The sequence below is a fragment of the Gracilinanus agilis genome, chromosome 2, assembly GCF_016433145.1.
Source record: "Gracilinanus agilis isolate LMUSP501 chromosome 2, AgileGrace, whole genome shotgun sequence".
In the NCBI taxonomy this organism is placed as follows: Eukaryota; Metazoa; Chordata; class Mammalia; order Didelphimorphia; family Didelphidae; genus Gracilinanus; species Gracilinanus agilis.
In genome coordinates this window covers 262,230,895-262,248,152 of record NC_058131.1, presented here as the reverse complement: position 1 = coordinate 262,248,152, position 17,258 = coordinate 262,230,895, and the positions used below count along the sequence as shown (strand labels likewise).

At 36.9% G+C, this 17,258-nt stretch overlaps 1 protein-coding gene across 1 annotated transcript in view; it reads left to right on the top strand.

The window, feature by feature from the left end:
- The window catches only part of CABLES2 (Cdk5 and Abl enzyme substrate 2), a 40,131-nt gene extending 23,689 nt beyond the window's left edge, over positions 1-16,442 (top strand). The window contains 7 exon segments of the mRNA XM_044661157.1: positions 5,428-5,505; positions 7,003-7,111; positions 7,960-8,125; positions 13,376-13,479; positions 15,150-15,256; positions 15,414-15,618; positions 16,221-16,442. Of these exon segments, the coding sequence (XP_044517092.1) occupies positions 5,428-5,505; positions 7,003-7,111; positions 7,960-8,125; positions 13,376-13,479; positions 15,150-15,256; positions 15,414-15,618; positions 16,221-16,361 (910 nt within the window). The 3' untranslated portion in view covers positions 16,362-16,442.
- The last annotated feature ends 816 nt before the right edge of the window (positions 16,443-17,258 follow it).

Below are 17,258 nucleotides of genomic sequence, written 5' to 3'. Positions count from 1 at the left end.
GCCTGACTCTCACTCCACTGAGCTACTCAGCTGCCCCTGCTTTTTACCTTTTTAAAAAATTTGTTCATGGGGTATGGATGTGGGATGGAAAAAAAATAGATTTCTGTCTTTTTTTTTGTCTTTTTTTTTTTTTTTTTAATAAGAGGTGAGGAACTACAGGGCAGCTAAGTGGTGCAGTGGATAGAGTACTGGACCTAGAGTCAGGAAGACTCATCTTCCCAACTTCAGATCTGGTCTCAGACACTTCCTAGCTATGTGACCCTCTTTGCCTCAGTTTCCTCATCTGTAAAATGAGCTGGAAAAGGAAATGAAAATGACTCTGATATCTTTGCAAAGAAAACCCAAAGAGATATTGAAAAATTACTTTAACAACATCTGGGTGGAGTACCATAGATGTGTTTTGCATGAACTTTCAATAAGGTTACTGTATTGTTAATTTTACTTCACTGTCTTGCTTCATTATAAGACATTTCTCATTATAATAATAAAGAGAGCCAGTAACCAAAAGTTTGACAGATTGGGAGCTAGAGAGAGAGTCTATGTGGTGAGTCTCTTTTCCAGCTCTCCCCTGGGGCTGAATATACACTGGGAGACTTTAAGGGGGTGTCACCCCGAAACTGGGTGACCTGGATGGTCATGCCACCCCACAGGAGTTGGGGGCGAGGCTTCCCTATAAGACAAGGTATGTGGTACCCCAATCCGATTTTGAATAAGGACAGGGTTCACACAAACCTCCCCCAAAACAGTTAAAATTCACAGCAAGTGGTCTGGCTTCAAGATGGAGGCAGCCAGCCCAAGCTGTGGTTCCCCTCTCCCTTGTTTCTAGAGTCCAGGCATTCTGGAAAGCTATCTGACTGATGAATGGCTTTTATTTTTTGCAATTCAGGGATTGGGGAGAGGGGTGAAGGGCAGAGGGATTTTGGATGCCCTCTTCTCTATTTCTATGAGGTCCATTACTTGGGTGGGTACCTTTGGGGTTCCCACTCCTAAGCTTCTCCCCTCACCCCTTCTTCTGTTTCTATTTCTATTTCCTATTTCTATCCTTTTCTATAATTGTAAGTTAGACCAGAAAGGGGTCTCTCAGCAGGATTGGGTAATGGGTGAAGGAGACTAAGAAATTGCCCCAAAAATGGGAGTCCAAAAACTTAGCTGACCTGACAGTTGAAGTCTTGATGGGTGAGATGCGATGGAATGGTTTTGATCAGGGAATCAGGGTTTCAATTTCCAAAGAAAGATCCTCAGGAAACCCTCAGGACTGAGCTGGGATGTCCTCCTCCTCCTTCTCTCAGTCCTCCACCAGAAGAACCTCCTCCCATTCCTCCTTCTTCGGAGAAATTCCTAGAATCCTCTGCTCCTCTCAATTGTCAGTAACTGTCAACCAACTGCCTTCTTCTGGCTCCTTTTGTCCCATCCCCCTTGCACAAATCCCATCCTTACATCATGAAGTGAAAGTAAATTATAAATGTTTGTAATATTTTCAGAAATCAATAAAACTGAAAAAATGAGCAATAATTAGCATCCAAGTTACTCAGTTGTTATGAGAAACCAATGAATTGACAGACGTAAAGTTCTTTGTAAACCCTAAAGTGATATATAAATGCTAGCTGTGCTATTATAAATTGGTACAAACTATATACAAGATAATCAGAAAAGAAAGACTTCAGGTGAAGTGAATAAGTTCTCTTCAGACAAAACATCTTTTTGTCTTTTATCCTTTTTTTTTTTTTTAACCCTTGTACTTCAGTGTATTGTCTCATAGGTGGAAGATTGGTAAGGGTGGGCAATGGGGGTCAAGTGACTTGCCCAGGGTCACACAGCTGGGAGTCTTTTATCTTTTTAAAAATACATCTATTTAGAAATTAACATTCTTACTTTTCCATATTAGGTCAGCTTTTCTTTCCTTTCCATTTTATTAATACATATATGTATGCATAAATGTACATATATTCACACACAGAGAAGTGCTTATTTTAAAATGCGTAAGATTTACAAGTCATCCCCTGGAATTTTTTGGTGATAATCTATATTAATTGAAGGCAATCTTTTAGTAAACATTTAAAAGAGAAGTTAAAAATAAGATAGGAAGTATAGGCTAGCAGTAAAAATAGGTGTTTTAGAAACATAATGTAGAGGCCCCAGAAAAGAGCTACAGAAGTGGAGCATTATTTATGTCAAATATTACATATATTGTCAGAAAGAAGCAGTGTATTCGTTTTTCTGTCTATTTTTACCCTTTTAAAAAATATCTCTTACAAGAGAAAGGCAGGGGAAAGAATATATTTGAAAAAATTTAATGTGAAAACAAAAGGAATCAATATAACTTCAAAAAATTCTGGCTTAATTTTAATTGAAAAGTAGGATTTTTTGGTAGAAGATATAAAATTAATTTTATTTGTTTCCCTGATAAATTAATCCTGGCTCTTTTAACTTATTCTGAATTACTTAGAATATGCTTCATATTATAAAGGTGTGAGTGTGTATAGCACAAGCACCGAGATAGATTTTTTTTAATAATTTTTTTCCATTATCACACATTTCTTTCCTCCCGCCCATTTCCCCTACCTGCTTACAGAAAAAGGAAGAACCTTTGTCTCATATATGCAGTCAAGCAAAAAGAAATTGGCCACATCACAAAATACATTTCTAATTCTTCAGATTAGTCCATCTTCTCTCTATCATGAGGTGAGCACTACATCAACCTTCTGGAAATGTAGTTATTTCGTTGATCAGAGTTCATAAAACTTACAGAATTATTCATTTTTATAATACTGATGATATAATACAAATTATTTTTCTGCTTGTGTTCACTTCACTCTGCATTAGGCTGCACAAGTTTTCCCAGGTCTCTAAAACCATCTCTTTCTTCATTTAAGCACAGTAATGTTTCATTACATTCATATACCATAATTTGTTCAGTTATTACCCAATTGATGAGAAACCTGGTAGTTTCCAGTTCTTGCCACCACAAAGAGTTGCTAACAATATTTTTGTACATCCGGGTCCTTTTCCTCTTTCCTTGATCTCTTTGGTGTATAGTCCTAGTAATGGTATGACAGAGTCAAGAGCAGTAACTTTGGAGGTATATGGTTCCAAATTGCTTTCCAGAATAGTTTGAGCCATTTCATAGCTCCAGCAGTACATCCGTTTGTTTTCCCCACAATCCCTCCAATGTCATTTTTGTCTGTTTTACCAAATGCTTTAGTGATTTGGAGTATTTTTTTTTTCATATTGCTATAGATAGCTTGGCTCTCTTCCCTTAAGAACTACTTGTTCATAATCTTCAGACCATTAATTAGGGAATGACTTATTCTTATAAATTTGTTTTTCAGTAGAAATAATGAATTTGATCTGGTTCACCCTTGCCTAATCCTTTAGGACCCTAAATTTGGAGTTAGAGCTTAAGAGTCATAAATCTAAACCTTTTAATTTCCTGATAGGGAAATTTGGGACCAGGGAGTGGATGACCATGACTATTGATCAGCAGAAAATACCATAATTTCAAATGTAGCACTCCTACATTGCCAGTTTGCCTCTTGTGACCACTAAAATGTACTTTTGAGGCTAAAGTTACAAAATACAGTGTTGGACAAAGTGAATCTCACCCATTCAGGCTTCCAGAGCAAAAATTTTAAAAATAAATGTGATATTTTTATTTAGCAAGCTTTTGTTAAGCAATCACTATATATAATGCACCATCTTTAGTTGTGATGAGGACAGGAATGAGAGTATTAAAAACCTGGGTCACAAGAAGAAAGTTTTAGTAGGATCTTTTGACTCCTGGCAATAAAGCTTTACTCTACCATCAGTGATTCCCAAAGTGGGCGCTACCGCCCCCTGGTGGGTGCTGCAGCAATCCAGCGGAGCAATGATGGCCACAGGTGCATTTATCTTTCCTATTAATTGCTATTAAAATTTAAAAAATTAATTTCCAGGGGGCTAAGTAATATTTTTTCTGGAAAGGGGGCGGTAGGCCAAAAAAGTTGGGAACCACTGCTCCACCTCATTATTGCCTTTTGCTTTAGGCAATAACTAACTTTTCATGAGCAAATAATAACCAAAAATGAGTAAAAAAGCATTTTTAAGCACTATGTGCCAAACTCTGGATGTATGTATATATAAGACAGACCAGCACTCAAAGAACTTACATTCTAAGGGTGGAATCAACCCAAAAAGGGAGTGGAACTCTAGAGAAATAGGTTGACACATTTAGCTCATCCAGGAATGGTGGAGTTAATTTAATCTTGCTTCCAGAATAGGGAGGGGAAAGGAAGGAGTAAGAAGACTGTTGGTGAGGTCATGAAGGATATTGCCAGAGTTGGGAAGTAAATTAATTGAGGAGGTCTTGAATTAGTTGGTATATCACCAGTAGAGACTGCCACCCATCCACAGAGCAAGACCCCAGCACAGAGGTTTCTCTAGGGCAGGAAGGTTGCTGGTGAAGCTGTGGAGATGGCCAGATCCAGGAATAACGCTGTCTAGCCATCTATCCAATATGAACATAGAAACCCTTCCCCAAGCCCTCTTGTTAATCTGGCACATGTATGATTCAGCCATCTACAATCAGCTAAGGGTTAACTATTGATACCAATTATCATTATTATAATGTGATTTGGTACTAATGGAAAGAGGAAGAAACCAACACTGGTTGATCATATCCCAAACTATTGATTTTAAGCTCTTGATAACCAAAAGAAAATCACTACTTAGAGGAGCCTCCAAGTTGTCAACAGGTTCCCAGCCTCAAACTATATGCTTGATGTGGTCCATAGTGTTATCAGTGACACTAACCTACTAGACTTGAGCATCTCACTGACGGAATAACAAAAATTTCCATCTTCTGTGTTGCTTAAGAATGAAGTATGTGGGGGCATCTGGGCAGCTCTGTGGATAGAGAGCCAGGCCTAGAGACAGAAGGTCCCAGGTTCAAATTTGGCCTCAGACACTTTCTAGCTGGGTGACCCTGGGCAAGTCACTTTACTCCAGTTACCTAGCCCGTACTGTTCTTCTGCCACAATATTGATTCTAAGACAGAAGGTAAAGGGTTTGTTGTTTTTTTTTTTCTTTAATGAAGTATTTGCTTGCCTTTTTAGGTAGAAGAAAATTGAGAGAGGAAGGGTGGTGTAGCTAGGTGACCCAGCAAATAGAATGTCAGGCTTAGAGTCAGGAAGGCTCCTCTTCCTAAATTCAATCTGGCCTCAGATACTTACTAGCTGTGTGACTGAGTAACTCACATAACCCTGTTGGCCTCAGTTCCTCATCTGTAAAATGAACCAGAGAAAGAAATGATAAACCACTATAGACTAAGAAAACCCCAGATGGGGTCATGAAGAGTCAGACACAACTGAACAACAACAAATATTTAGCTTATGGTTCTAACTTCGTAGGATCTTTCCTATGTCATCATTTGTTTTCTCCATTGCTTTTCAGAATAGTTCTGATTTGTGCTAAAAGGTCCCTGTGTGCAGCATTTTCTATTTTGCCTTATGGAGAAAGCATTCGGATCAGGTAAATAATGATTTTAATGGTATAGGTCTGACAAGTTTCACAACAAACATGGTATGTGATTTATTGTTTGCTTTTATTATTATTTATTGTAACATCTGTGTGCTGGGGCAGCTAGGTGATGCAGGAGGTAAAGTGCTAGACCTGGAGTCAGAAAGACTCCTCTTCCTGAGTTCAAATCTGGCCTCAGACATTTATTAGCTCGGTGACCCTAGGCAAGTCACTTAACCCTGTTTGCCTCAGTTTCCTCATCTGTAAAGTTACCTAGAAGGAAATGGCAAACCACTGCAGTATCTGTGCCAAGAGAAACCCCAGATGGGATCATGCAAAGTTGGACAGGACTGACAACTGAACAAAAAACATTTGCATGATAAGCTCCATGCTTTCTTCCCTGCTGCTATGGCTTCATCTTGTCAGAAGTTTGATAAGATTTAAAATAAAAATAAAAAAGTTTGATAAGACCAACAGTAATATGCAAGGTGTTGTATATGTGATATGATTTAAAAGCCACCTAGGATAACAGAGCCCAGGGGAAATGTTTGTGTTGAATATAAAAACAAAGCTCATTCTTTTAAACTCAGACCTTTTATAATTATTGGAGAATTATCCCCAAAGTAGAGATGAAAGCATTTAGAATTTAGTGAAAGTTTGATCTAATTCAACTTCCTATGAACTAAAATTATTCATGTTCTATTAGCATTTCAAGGTAATTTTGTGTTGCTTTTCTTAACTGTTTCTTTTGGGACTCTTTTTATAGTTAGATTGCCTTTATTGTTACTTTACTCTAGGTGGAAAACAATTGTATTCTCTCACATCCTGTCCACTTAATTGTCCTGTACATAATTTATGGAAGGAAACGGATGTTTAGCAGTAGAAATAGTATTGTGTGCAAACATACTATAAAAATAGTCAATAATAGAAAAACATTCTTCTCTTGGTGGGAAAACCCAGGCACAGCAGCAGTTTCTAAAGCTAAATGCACTGGGCGTGTATTTCTACAATTTGATTTTCCCTACAAATTTGCCTCTGAAATGTGCACATTCTTCTAAACAAAGGTAGGTCGTGGTGCTCACTAAATGTTTATTGGTTGATATAAATTTTATTTTGACTTACAAAAAAATAATATTATATAGCAGATTGGTAGCTATCATGGAAAAGAATCAACATAAAATATAAGGGAATTTCCTAATATCTTTCTGATAAAATTTATATTTTGGATAGCTTTAATCCAGTTTTATTCCTATGAACATCCAGATCCTATTCCTTTATATTTTCAATTGCTTATTAATATAGTTATAAACAAATGGTCTTTCATGGAGAAATAGAAAAAACAACCTAAACATCTTCATCAGTATTGATGATGTTTTTAAAAACCTAGCTACTCTTTTCTCCTCTTCCTCCTTTCTCACTTTCCTCCCAACCTCAACAGTTCATTTACTATAGAAGGAAGGAACTTCATCATTCTAGAATATACCATCTTTGATCTAAATACTTTTACAGTGACATGAAGATAGAAAGCCAGAAACAGAGGCATCCATCTGGTGGGGTTTCAGTGTCTTCTGAAATGGTCTTTGTGTTGGAAGGAGTTGAACTTGGTGCTGATGGAAAGGTAAGAAAATAATCTTCATATTTTCATAGTAATTAGTGCTAATTGTTGCTTATGGTATTTTTGAAGTCAGAATTTCTTAGAATGTTGAAAAATTTAAACATTTAAAATTGTTTTAAATTTTTTAATTTAGGTATATAAATGTCTTAAATTAATTGATATAAATAGGAGAGAAACCCTGTGGGAAATAGATACATATTAAAATTCCATTTGCACTTCTGATTTTATTTTCTAAATTAGCTGGATTTTAAAGTAGCTACTTTAATGGAAACAAAAACTTCATATAAGCAGATTCCCTCTGATTTGGAGGAATATGTCAAATCTCATATCACATAGCACTAATCCTTTTCAGTTTCATTACATTATGTGATGCCTTTATAGGGATTATTTGAAGGAGTGAATTGTAAAGTGGCATGACACTAGGTAGGATAAACTACAGATTATCAAAACAGCAGTAATATGTAAAATATTCATTTCAATCATATATAAACACACACAATAAAAGAATGAATTTTAATCAGATGCTAGTTTTTCAATAGAAAAACTTCTATGGAAATATCTAAATAAAACACATTAATTTCTATCAGGAGTTCACTAAGATCAAAATGAACTACTAATGTAAGTAAAAGAAAAAAAAAGTAACATTAAAAAGATAGCTCTTGAGTATGATTCTTTCCCTCATCCTAAATAAGCAGTTGGGAAGGGATTTATTTTTGCATTTTTTATCAACATTACATTCAACATCAAGAAAAGCTTCCTGAATCTTGTTTTGGGGAAGGGGTCGGTTTGTTTTTTAGTGTACCTCAAGCCAAGTGAGAAAAATTAATACTGAACATAGACTTGTTTTTCAGGTAGTATCTTATGCAAAGTTTTTGTATCCAACGAATGCCCTTGTCACACATAAGAGTGATAATCACACTGCAGCATCTCAGCCTCGATCCAGTGTTCCACGAACCATGCCTGGGTCAAGATACAAATCTGCAACAGCTAAATCTGTGCCATCAGGCACAGAATTAGGTAGGCAGTTTTATAGCATAAAGTTTTCTTTCTGATCACTAACCAATGTACAAAGATTTATTTAAGAACCTGTGTGTGAGGGGGCAGCTGGGTGTCTCAGTGGATTGAGAGCCAGGCCTAGAGATAAAAGGTTTGGGGTTCAAATCTGGCCTCAGACACTTCTAGGTGTATCACCCTGGGCAAGTCACTTAACCCCCATTGCCTAGTCCTTACTGCTCTTCTGCCTTGGAATCAATATTTAATATTGATTCCAAGACAGAAGGTAAGGGTTTAAAAAAAAAATCCTAGTTAGTAAGAATGAATTGTTTAAAAAAAAAAAAATTAGCAGATAATGAGTTGGGGTGGACCTCTCCTCTAACCTTACCTGTTTCCTAGCCTCTTACATTGAACAGCCTTTCCAATAGTTACCTTAAACCAGTGTGCTGGGGTCTGCCTTCCAAAACTGGAATATGCTTTCAGCCACAGGCAGTATTGATTCTAAGAAGGAAGGTAAGGGTTAAAAAACAAACAAAAAAAAAAAACTATGTATGAGGGCAGCTAGAGGTTCAGAACACTAGGCCTAGAGACCATTCCTGGGTTCAAAAAGTGTCCTCAGACACTTCCTCGCTGTGTGCCCCTGGCCAAGTCACTTAACCCCAATTGCCTGACTCTTATCAATCTTCAGCCTTAAAACCAATACTTAGGGTCGATTCTAAAACAAAAGGTAAGGATTTAAAAAGAACCTATGTGTCCAGAACTGAAACGACAAAAACAAACAATTCCTGCCTTCAAAAAGCTTACATTTTCTCGAGAAGCATGTACACACTCAAGTTGATATAATATATTCACAGTAAATACACTGGAATTTCTGACAGGGAGTAACTAGTAGTTAGAAGGATAAGGAAATGTCTTAAGTGGCACTTTAGTTGAGCTCTGAAAGAAGCAAAGGGTTCCCAGGGAGAAGTGAGCCTCATGGGCAAAAGTACTGAGGGAAGTCATGTTTGAAGGACAGCAAGAAAAGCCCATTTAACCAGATCCCAAAGTGGAAACAAAGTCATATGTAACAGATGTGGCTGGGTTGGCTGGAGCCATATTGTGAAGGGCTATAAATGGAAAATGGGAGTTTGTATTTGATCCTAGAAGCTATAAGGGCACCTTGGAGTCTCTGGAGCATGACATGGTCAGCTCTGTTCTTTTGGAATATCACTTTGGCAGCAGCTGTGTGAAGGATGGATTGATGAGAGAGAATGAAAAAGTAAAGAGAATTTAATAGAGATTATTTTATACAAAAACTTATTAACATGCTAGCAATAATGACTTGACAAGCAGTTGAAATTAAGTCAATTTAAAATCAGTTTAAATATTTTTTATTATATACTTAGAATGAATACTGGACAAAATGAAGAAAGCAAGTTGATAAAGGGTTAGGCAAAACTAAGGAAGGCAAGAGTAAAAATTTTTTAATTATGTATGGTAAAATGATCCAGGAATTTGTTTAGAAATGTAAGATTAAAATTAATATCCAATAACTCCAAGTATTACATTTTATAAGATTTATTAATAATCACTTGAAGTAGAGGAAATAGAGAAAGCCTGAGTAAAGACAAGTTTACCGGACCACAAAAGCAGGAGAAAAGAGCGAGGGCAGAGCTACATAAAACTTCATGTCCAAAATGTAAGGATGTAACATGAGGATGAAAGTAGGCTTCTGGGAAATGGAGTCCTGGGGTACAAAATTCTAATTACACAGCAGATTTGCAAGAAAGCATTGTGTTACATTCTGTTGTTTATAGTGCTTGTGTTTAGAACTAATTTGGTTCTTTACCTCATTCTAGCTCAGATCACACAAAAGTTAATCTAGTTTAAATTAGCCATTCAATGACAGTGCTGCTTCACCAAGTGACATCATAATACTACCTTTTAATTGTATGGTATTTTTAACTCAGTTTTTCTTTCTTTTTTTTTTTTTTTTTAAAAACCCTTACCAAGGCAGAAGAGTGGTAAGGGCTAGGCAATTGGGGTTAAGTTATTTGTCCAGGGTTACACAGCTAGGAAGTATCGGGGGTAATATTTGAACCCAGGACCTCCTGCCTCCAGAACTGACACTCAATCCACTGTACTGCCTAGCTGCCCCTACCTTCTTTTTTCTCGTATTATTTCTTTTTTTAAAATCCTTACCTTCTGTGTTAGGCAAAAGAGTGGTAAGGACTAGGCCACTGGGGTTATGTGAATTGCCATGGGTCACACAGGAGTCTGAGGCCAGTTTTGAATCCAGGTGCTCTCAAATCCTGGCCTGGTATTCTATCCACTGTGCTATCTAGCTGCCCTTCAACCCTTATTTTTGACAAATTTAACTTCTATAGGTACCTCTGTGCAGAACAAAAAGCAAAAAAGGATAAACAAAAACAAAACTGAAAACTAATAAACAATACCCAATATGTAGGCTCATTTACTTAATCTTACCACATTTTCACTTTTAAGTGTAGCATTTATTTTAACAAATATCTGAGAGTTTCATTAATAGAAAACTATGTTCTCCCCCGCTACAAGGAGGAAATATGCAAATTCAGTTTTAGTCAAGAAAACAATTTCCATCATTGGGCCTATCTAAAAATTGTAGTTGTCGGGGGCAGCTGGATGACTCAGTGGATTGAGAGCCAGGTCTAGAGACAGGAGGTCCTGGGTTCAAATCTGGCCTCAGATACTTCCTAGTTGTGTGATCCTGGGCAAGTCACTTAACCCCCATTGCCTAGCCCTGTAACAAATAAAATTGATATAGAATGATATATATAAAAGATATTACAGTTTTAAAAAATTAAAAATAAAATAAAAATAAAAATTGTAGTTGTCTCAAAATTTACATTTCTCTTTTTTATCATACCATTCCCTCACAGCTGACCAGATCTGTGAAGGACATGTCTATTTGACCCTCTGCATTAAGCATATGCAGAGGAGAATCTCCATGATGTCCTCATTCCTCACTTTGAGAATGAATAAACCCAAAGAAATACTAACAGTGGGTATGCAGAGGTGCTGACATTTTCCTACACTAATACACATACCATATGTCTATTTGATGGGAACATATTTGTCCCATTTCAGAAAGATGAAGATCTAGTGTACCATTACAGAGCAAAAATTCTACAGCTTCCCTCCCAACCAGGAAATTTTTCCATTTAATGTAACATCTAAATTAAATCCTTTAGGGGGCCACTGGGTAGCTCAGTGGATTAAGAGTCAGGCCTAGAGATGGGAGGTCCTGGGCTCAAATCTGGCCTCAGACACTTCCTAGCTGGGTGACCCTGAGCAAGTCACTTAACTCTCATTGCCTAGCCCTTACTGCTGTTCTGCCTTGGAACCAATACATAGTATTGATTCTAAGGCGGAAGGTAAGGGTTCAAAAAATAAATTAACAATAATAATAATTAAATCCTTCATCCTACAGTTTCAGTCAATCAACATTTAATTAGTGCCTACTATATGCCAGGCACTCTGCAAATCTCTGGGGATACGAAGAAAGGCAAAAGCTGTATAAATTGTAAATAACAAACAAAGGGAAAGCACTAGAATTAAGAGAGATTAGGAAAAGATTCCTATAGAAGTTGGGTAATTTTAATTGGGACTTTTTGGAAGCTAGGAGGCAAAGATGAGGAGAGAAAGCATTTCATGCATAGAGAAATAACCAGTGGAAATGCAGGGGGTCAAAATATGGAATGTTTTATTCAAGGAGGCTCCTGTTTCTAGACTGAAGACCTGAAGGGGGGTGGGGGCTGGAAGGATGCAAGAAGAAAGGAAAAGTGGAGGTTATGAAGGGCTTTGAATACCAGCCTATTTTATATTTGATCCTGACAGAGATAGAGAGCCACTGGAGTTTGACTATGGAGGAATAATGGCATGATCAGACCTTTCCTTTTTAGGAAGATCACTTTGACCCATATGCTTATGACCCAAGGACCAACCAGCAAGTTATTGCAATAGTTCAAGCTTGAAGTGATGAGGGTCTACACCAGAACAGAGATAGTGTCAGAGAAAAGGGGGATGAATATGCAAGATATTATGTAGACAGAGATGATGACAGGCCTTAGCAACACAGATATAGAGAAAGTAAAGTGACGAGGCATGGCACTTATATTCAAAGTCTAGGGTGAGTGGAAGAATGATAGTGCCCTATGTAATTAGAATTTTGTACCCCAGGATTCCATTTCCCAGAATCTCACTTTCATCCTCTTGTTAAGTCTAAGTTTTGGAGATAAATTTCTGTAACCCCACCTCTCACTCTCTTCTCCCTCAATCACAGTCGAGAAAACTTCTCTTCACTCAGGCTTTACTTTTGTCTTTTTAATTCCCCTACTTAAATGATTATTAATAAATCTTATAAAAATAATACTTGGAGTTATTGAATTTTAATTTTACAGCCCTCAACAGTAAGAGATGAATTTGAGGGTATAGATGAGTTCAGCTGTAGACACATGTTAAGTTTAACGGCTCTTCAGGGCATCCAGTTCAAAATGAGACCAACGGTCAACAGAGAAGTTGAGGTTTGATAGAATTGAGAATCTTCAGCAAAGAAATGATCATTGAATCCATGGGAGCACATGAAATCAAGTGAAATATATAGAAGGAGACAAAAAAGAGAACCCAGAACAGAACCCTATGGGACACTGATGACTAGCAGGGTATGTCTTGGAAGAAGATTTAGCAAAGAAAATTGAAGAATGGTCAGATGGTATGAGAAATATGAGAGAATAATTATGAAAACCTAGGGAGAATACAGTATCATGAAAAAGCAAGTGATTGACAGTGTGAAAGGCTTTAGAGAAATCAAGAAGAGTCAGGATTAAGAAGACTAAGATTTGGCAATTAAGTTGTTAGTAGCTTTGGAGAGAACTTTTGTGGTTGAATGACCAGATCAAGAACCAGTCTTAACTTAGAAAGTTAAGAAGAGAATAAGAGGAAGTAGAAGCACCTTTTGTAGATAGCTATCTCATTTGATCCTCAAAACAATTCTGAGGTAGGTGCTATTATTCCCATTTTCCAGATGAGGAAATTGAGGCAGACAGAAGCTGAGACTTATCCGAGGTCACACAGCTATTTACTATCTAAAGCAGCACTTGAACTCCATTGGACCACATAGCTGGTAACTTAAGAAAAAAAGAAATTGAAATCAAAATCTGTTAAAGGAGAAAAAATACTAAACATTTATAAGTGCCTTTTATCTGAAAGCAATTTCTGTTTTATACCTATGCCTGATGCTGTTGTTTGTGCTTCTAGGGAGTGAGACTGGTGATTCAATAGAATATAATCCTAATCTCCTTGATGATCCTCAGTGGCCCTGTGGGAAACACAAGCGTGTTCTTATCTTTGCATCATATATGGTAAGAAAACTACAAGGTATACAAAAATTAAACAGTGGTACTTGTCCCGTATCTAGCATTTACTAAAGAATTGATTCAGTGGCAGATTATGTAACAAGATTCTAGGATATTCATTCTGGGTTGTTTTTTTTTTTTTTTTAGTTGCTTAATTTAATGCTGAATATGAAAATGGCATACAGTGCTACAGAATCAAATTAGTAAAACCCTTGAGCATTTGTCTTTAGAAAGATCAGTGGGGAAAATAGACCATGTTACAAGAGATTTTACAACAGTGGATTTTTATTTACCAAAATGCAAAGAAAACAATTCTTCTAGTATCACTTCCCTGTTACTATTAAGGACACCACCATCTTCACAGTTACCTAGGTTCCAACATAGGTGTCCTTGACTCTTCACTTTCTCTCATCTTGTATAATCAATCTGTGGTCAAGACCAGTCAGTTTAACCATTATAAAAATCTCTCATGTATATCCCCTTCACTCCTCTTAACATTGCAATCATCCTGCCTGGAGATAGCTTGCTAGTTGGTCTCCCAGTACCTCAAATGTCTCCTCACACCAGTCCACAGTCCAATTAATTTTCCTAGAAACAATCACCCTACTCTTTTTAAAAATTTTATTTAAAACCTTTACCTTCTGTCTTAGAATCACTTTGATTCCAAGGTAGAAGAGCAATAAAGACTAGGCAATTGGAATTAAGTGATTTGCCCAAGGTCACACAGCTAGGAAGTGTGAGAGTGCATATTTGAACCAGACCTCCCATCTCTAGACCTGGTGCACTATCCCCTGAGCCACCTGGCTGCCCATCTCCCTAATCTGCATTTTCACTGTCTGCACCCATGCCTGGAATTCTTTCCTCCATCTCTGCTGCCTGGATTCCCAGCTAAAATTCCACCATTCTTCATCCTCCTTAATGCTACTGATTTTCCTGTTGATTATCTCCAACTTATCTTTTTATATCTTGTTTGTACAGTTATCCACATGTTGACATCCCCCACCCCAAGTAGATTCCTTGAGAGCCAGGACATTTATTGGTTTTGGTTTTCCTTTCTTTGAAGCCTCAGTATTTGAATAGTTTATAGCACACCTAGTAGGCACTCAAAAAATGCTTATTGACAAATATTGGCCACTGCTGTTTCAATGGCATTCATTTTGAACAAACAGTTCCATCTACATCCTCAGATTAAGAACATAACTAGAAGTTTGCTAAGAAACTTGTTTCAGAGATTGATTGTAAATTTAAAATATTAGTGGAATTTTTGTGCCTCTTGGCAGTCTGGGAGTCAATAATATTGCCTCTTTTTATTCAATTATTTAACCTCTAACCAGCACAGAACTCATGCATAATTCTATATACTGCACCTGCTTTCAGACCTTAATTTTAAGGCTGCCTTTTCAGTTGGAAGTCTCCCAAAATTGCTTTCCTTAAAAGAATTTTAAGGTGTTGAAAACTGTACACATTTATTTGCATAACCCTGGGCCTGTTAACAAGCATTGGCATGAAAATAACTCAACAGTGAAATATTTCATTCTGACACTTGAAGCTGGACCTATAATCTTTATGGCAGTAGGAGGTGCAGAGATGGGGCTTGAAGGGTAAATGGGCTTTAAACTGGTGTAAATGCTCAAATATAAGTGTCTTTAGATGATAGGCTAACTTTTCTATTTCAGACTACCGTGATAGAATATGTGAAGCCTTCAGACCTTAAAAAGGACATGAATGAAACTTTTAAAGAGAAGTTTCCTCACATCAAACTCACTTTGAGTAAAATTAGAAGGTAAGAAAAACTTGAGTACTGGGCTACAGTCATTTGTACTTGTGGGAAGGTATTATCTCCCACTTATTTGTTTCTAAAACTGCTGAATCTGTAAATCTGTTAGGATCTGTGTTCTTTCATGACCAAAATATGCTTTACTTTTTGTTTACACACACAGCCTAAAACGGGAAATGAGGAATCTCTCTGAAGAATGCAATCTCGAACCAGTTACCGTGTCCATGGCTTATGTTTACTTTGAGAAGCTTGTCTTACAAGGCAAGCTAAACAAGCAGAACCGAAAACTGTGTGCTGGTGCTTGTGTGCTCCTAGCAGCAAAGATCAGCAGTGACCTCAGGAAAAATGAAGTAAAGCAGCTTATTGATGTAAGTACAACCAGAAGCCTATTTTCATGGTAAAGAGTATGAAGTGTACCAAGGCCATAGACAATTCCACCTTTTGGTTTCTCACAGTTAGATCATATTGGATGCTTTCTACAAATTTTCCTAAATTCCACCTGTACTTCTGGGCAACAGACATTGCCTAGGGTGTAATTTCTGATCTCCATAGCTGTGGGAAGATGAGGAGACATTCAAAATTCTTGTGTTAAGGACATAGAATTCAGAGCTAAAGATCAAATTTGAACATATACCTATGTTCTTTTCACCTGAAAAAGCAGCTAGAAGCAATTTGGTCTCACACTAATAGATTTTTATCCTTTACAACATAAAGAGGGCAGTGGTTTGTGCATTTGTTAATTGTTCTTCTCAGGCTTTGGAAATGCTTTAAATCATTAACAGAAATATACAAATGTCTTCAGATTTAAACTAAAGGGGATGGTGGGGGGGGCGGGGGGGGCGTAGTGGGGTTTTTTTTCCTTCATCCTGAAAAAGTATCATCCACAACTGAGCAAAGTAATGGCTGGTAATTTGATCTCAGGAAAAAATGGAGATAAACAATCTAACCTGGTCTTTCTTATTTAATACAGAAGTTAGAAGAACGATTCCGATTCAACCGAAGAGATCTAATTGGATTTGAATTTACAGTGCTCGTGGCTCTGGAACTGGCCCTTTACCTTCCTGAAAACCAAGTTTTACCTCATTATAGACGTCTCACCCAGCAGTCCTAGCCAAAGCTGCGTCCCATTTAGTTGGCAGGAAGATTTACAAAATACTTTATTGCTGAAAGACTTCCACTTCCCACAAATCTTTTCTGTGCTATTACACCACATCTTTCAGTTAGTAAAAATGTATGTTTTCATAGTGGCATAGTTGAGTATTTGTTGGGTGAAAACAGATTTGTTGGCACAGAAAGAATTATTTCCTTTAGACACTAAAGCACAAATAATTCATAATCTAGTTGTCACTGTGGCTATTCATTCTTCTGTTCAAAGGATGTCATGCTATTGTTCCTTTGAAAGATATTTATCTTGTTTTTACTTGTTTAAAATGAACATTATTCCCATTCCAAAAAGTCTTCAAATGGTATGTGAATTTTTTTCCTGAATTTTTTTATGTGAACAAAATGCACATTTTTTTTAATGTGCCTAAAACTGGTCTGGTACCAGAACCTTTTTGTTGCATAAGTTATAAATTCTGAAATTATAGTTTTATCTTTACCTGCATTTGCCTTGCATTCAGAAAAGAATTCCATAGCTGCATTAGTCTAAAATGGGATCTAGATTTCTAGGTCTTATAACAATTGGTTCATCAGTGATGAAATTACTAATTTATTTAAGCATTACTACATGGATAAAAGGATCCACTGGAGAAAGATATGGCAAACACTCTAGGATCCTTGTCAAGAAAACCCCATGGATACCTGTGGTCCATGAGGTCACTAAGTCAAACACAACACATAAATAAAGGAATGGTTAAAATTTTAGAATGTTAAATGTTAAGAAGTATCTCATCATGCAATCATACTTTGAAGTATATTGACTAAAAGGGTGACTTGCTATTTTTGTCACTTCAGGATGGACTCTGCCATTGTTTTAAGCACCCAAAGCAAAGTACTTTTCACAGTA